At 44.4% G+C, this 4180-nt stretch overlaps 1 protein-coding gene across 1 annotated transcript; it reads left to right on the top strand.

The window, feature by feature from the left end:
• On the top strand, positions 1–2761 carry LOC144701084 (2-aminoethanethiol dioxygenase, putative (DUF1637)). Its single transcript, XM_078572779.1, has 5 exons — positions 1–342; positions 429–547; positions 644–782; positions 1638–1859; positions 2446–2761. The coding sequence occupies exons 1-5, from the start codon at positions 228–230 to the stop codon at positions 2553–2555; spliced, it is 705 nt and encodes a 234-aa protein (XP_078428905.1). The 5' UTR covers positions 1–227; the 3' UTR covers positions 2556–2761.
• Positions 2762–4180: the final 1419 nt, after the last annotated feature.

Here is a 4180-nt window from a genome sequence, read left to right on the forward strand (position 1 = left end):
CCTAGAAACGGTATCTACCGACGACGCTTCTCGCTCTCGCTCTTCCACGACATTGTCGTGGCGCCATCGCCGTTCAAGTTCATCGTAGCCTTTCGATTTTCGATTTCATCGTTTGATCTACGAGATTTCGCTCGATGAGGGTGGAAGAAGAAGCTTCGAAGCCACCCGCGCTTTGATTTTGCCGTCCTCGGAGATTTCGGAGGAGCAGTCGGCCGAGTTCTACACCGATGCCGCGAGGGTTGATGCAGAAGCTCTACGATGCGTGCAAGGAGGTCTTCTCCGACGCCGCCACCGGCGTCCCCCCCTCACCGGCAGGCGTCGCGCGCGTCAAATCCGTGCTCGGTACCGCCTTCTCCGAGATTCGGCTCTATTTTCTGTGAACTGTGGTGAAATTTGGGGATTTCTGGAGATTAATCGCTTGTTTACAGATGAGATGAGGCCGGGGGACGTTGGATTGAGTTCGAAAGTATCGTTTTTTCGAGGCACCGGCGGTCTTGGCCGACCGCCGGTGACTTATTTGCATATTTACGAGTCGGATAGATTCTCGGTGAGGCATCGATCAATCCCTTGATCTCGTTCTTCGTCGTTTTGGGTGATTTTTTGTCTGGGTTCTTTGTACTTACGAGGAATGTTTATCTTTCAGATGGGCATCTTCTGCTTTCCCCCGACGGCGGTCATCCCTCTTCACAACCATCCTGGGATGACTGTCTTCAGCAAGCTGCTCTTTGGATCGATGCACATTAAATCTTACGACTGGGTCAGCGATGGCAGCTATCCTTGCGGTACTTACTCTTTAATGCACCCGAGATTTTTGTCCCCTCTCTCTCTTCATCTGTCTCTCTCTTTCTCGCCCTCTCTTTCTCTCTTCATCTCTCTCTCTCTCTCTTCATATTCCACTCTCTCTTCATTTCTCCCTCTTTCTCGCCATCTCTCTCTCTTTCTCCGTATTCCACACTCTCTTCATTTCTCTCTCTTTCTCGCCATCTCTCTCTCTTTCTCCATATTCCACACTCTCTTCATTTCTCTCTCTTTCTCGCCATCTCTCTCTCCATATTCCACTCTCTCTCTTCATCTCTCTCTCTTTCTCGCCATCTCTCTCTCTCTCCATATTCCACTCTCTCTCACCATCTTCCACTCTCTCTCTTCATCTCTCTCTCTTTCTCGCCATCTCTCTCTCCATCTTCCACTCTTCTCTCTTCATCTCTCTCTCTTTCTCGCCCTCTCTCTCTCCATCTTACTCTCGTCTCTCTTCATCTCTCTCTCTCTTTCTTGTCATATCTCTCTCCATCTTTCACTCTTCTCTCTTCATCTCTCTCTCCCCATCTTCCACTCTCTCTCTCTCTCTTTCTCGTCATATCTCTCTCCATCTTTCACTCTTCTCTCTCCATCTTCCACTCTCTCTCTCTCTCTCTCTCTTTTTCGTCATATCTCTCTCCATCTTCCACCCTTCTCTCATCATCTCTCTCTCTCCATCTTCCACTCTCTCTCTCTCTCGTCATCTCTCTCTCTCTCCATCGTCCACTTCTCTCTCCATCCATCTCTCTCTCATGTACGAGTATCCCATCTCACCTCAGTCCGTTCTGTATCACCATCTCTCTCTCTTATTAATGTATCTCTCTCTCTTTGAACATGAAAAGTTGGAGCGCCACCGAGGATGCGGCTGGCGAAGGTACATGCGGATGCAACGTTAACGGCTCCATGCGAGACATCGATACTGTATCCGAACAAGGGAGGCAACATCCACTGCTTCACCGCAGTTACGGCATGCGCCGTTCTCGACGTCCTCGGCCCCCCCTACGACGACATCGAGGGCCGGCACTGCACTTACTACGCCTCCTTCCCCTTCTCGCGTTTCTCTGGTACCATCACCATCATCATCATGCTTATCGTCATCATGCTTACCATCATCGCTATCTGCTTACTATAATCTTTATGGACACGCTTACTATCACGTCATCAGGCTTCCTGTCATCCTCATCTTCATGTTTGCTTACTATTATCATCGTCGTAGTCATGCTTACTGTCATCAACATCATCATGCTTACTATCATCATCATCATCATCATGCTTACTATCATCATCATCATCATGCTTACTATCATTATCATCATCATGCTTACTATCATCATCATCATCATGCTTATTATCATTATCATCATGCCTCTTTCCCCTTCTCGCGCTTCTCTGGTATCATCACCGTCATCATCATGCTTATCTTCATTATCGTCATCATGCTTGCCATCATCGCTATCCGCTTACTATAATCTTTACCAGCATGCTTACTATCACGTCATCAGGCTTCCTATTATCCTCATCTTCATGTTTGCTGACTATTATCATCGTCGTAGTGATGCTTACCGTCATCTACATCATCATGCTTACTATCATTTTCAGCATGCGCACGATTATCATCATGATCATGATCATGATCATGGGTGTTTGCAGATGGGTCGCCGGGTGAGAAGGGCCTGGAGTGGCTGGAAGAAACGGAGAAACCAGAAGAGTTCAGCGTTGTGGGAGCCAAGTACACAGGGCCGAGGATGCTGCTGCGGTGAGACGACAACGGAGATGATGATGATGATAATGATAATGATGATGATGATGATGAAGATGAAGATGAAGCGGGTTATTTGGATCGAGAGGGCAGCTGTGACCAGTTTCTTCTTCCTTTTTTTTGCCCTCCTCGGTAAAGGAAGGGTTCTTTTGGGTTGCAAGGCCTTCGAAAATATCCGTCTCCACTAATATTATAAATATTCATGTCTTTCTCTCTCTAACCGGAAACCGCTTCCCTGCCTTGTTGTTTGGCATTATCACTTGGCAGAGCCGTCTTCAATTGAGATAACCCACCCAAGCTCAACTTGCCACAGCAAGTTGCAAAGTCTTTCCCTTCATCTAATACGCCCCTTTACGTCCCCAAGAGACATGACCTGAAACCCACATCCAGGACAAGAAAAAAAAAATTAATTTTCTCTATCATGTCGAACCTTTGATGGCCTGACAGAATCCACTTTTTTGTCTCCGGACGCGACCTTTACCAGTCCCCACCTCAAACGGTTGGCTTAATTATTTAATGAGTTTGGAGTTAAGCAAAGTTTTTGGATAACTTATTTTTCTAATTGCGTGCAGCACGCAGATAATCCTGACCCACCATCCAAAAAAATAACAGTACCTTATTTCATGGTTGAGATTAAAGAGAAGGTGTATACATGAACATCCATTATAAATAATTGAGGAAGCCCATGGCTTTAATTTGTTTGAATACTGTAGAAGAAATCTAAAAGTATCGGTCCCTCGAATACAGTGGTTTACTACCTGAAGGAAACAAGATGCACATCATATTAAACTTTAGCATTGCAATTGAGGAAGATATATTGTTACCATGGGAGAAATATAAAACTTGTAGCTGAGCCTAATATCAGCCTAAGATCCTGGTAAAAAAATGAATCTCTTGAGTAAACTGATTAATCGGCCAGCTTGCATCCTAGTGAGCAAGTAAACTGATCAAGATGGTTAATTGAAAGTTAGTTCGGCCTGGCCTATCAGATTGGATTGAAATCCTCAACCAATCATAGAGGAAGAACATCCAGACGCATCTTGAGAGGAAAAATAAGAAAATAATGTAAACTTGATGCATTAAAGAGTTAGATCTATCTCACATTTAACCTAACTTCGTCTGGACAGCCGTGACGCTGAAAAATGTATCTACCACGCTGCAGCTGCGGCAATGTTACAGCAAAGAGGTCAAAGCGAGGGGGAGAGAAGGGGATGGAGGGAGAACGAGAAATTCAGACTTCCATGCCTGATATTTTTTATTCAAATTTCTGATTAAGATTTCTGTACCTCTTTGGGTTTTAAATCACCTAAAGCACGCCAGAATTTCCAATACATTGTATTAGAAATCGACATTACCAACTTGCACACAGAAACATTCAAAGTACAGTAGTTAAGTTTACAATATTAAAATGCAATCAGTATTTAAGTACAGTACTTAAGTTTCCTTCATATTCTAACAAGTCTAATCAAATGGTGAGAATTTAAAATGTACGATATTCTGGAAGACACATTGAGATAAAAAAATAGACCAAAGCCTCTCCCAAAACGTACAATACAAGATACCGAACATATTTTACCACGCAGGATCTTTTTTTCAGTTAACAATCAAACTGGGAAGGTGAGAGAG

The sequence above is a fragment of the Wolffia australiana genome, chromosome 3, assembly GCF_029677425.1.
Source record: "Wolffia australiana isolate 7733 chromosome 3, ASM2967742v1".
Classification (NCBI taxonomy): Eukaryota; Viridiplantae; Streptophyta; class Magnoliopsida; order Alismatales; family Araceae; genus Wolffia; species Wolffia australiana.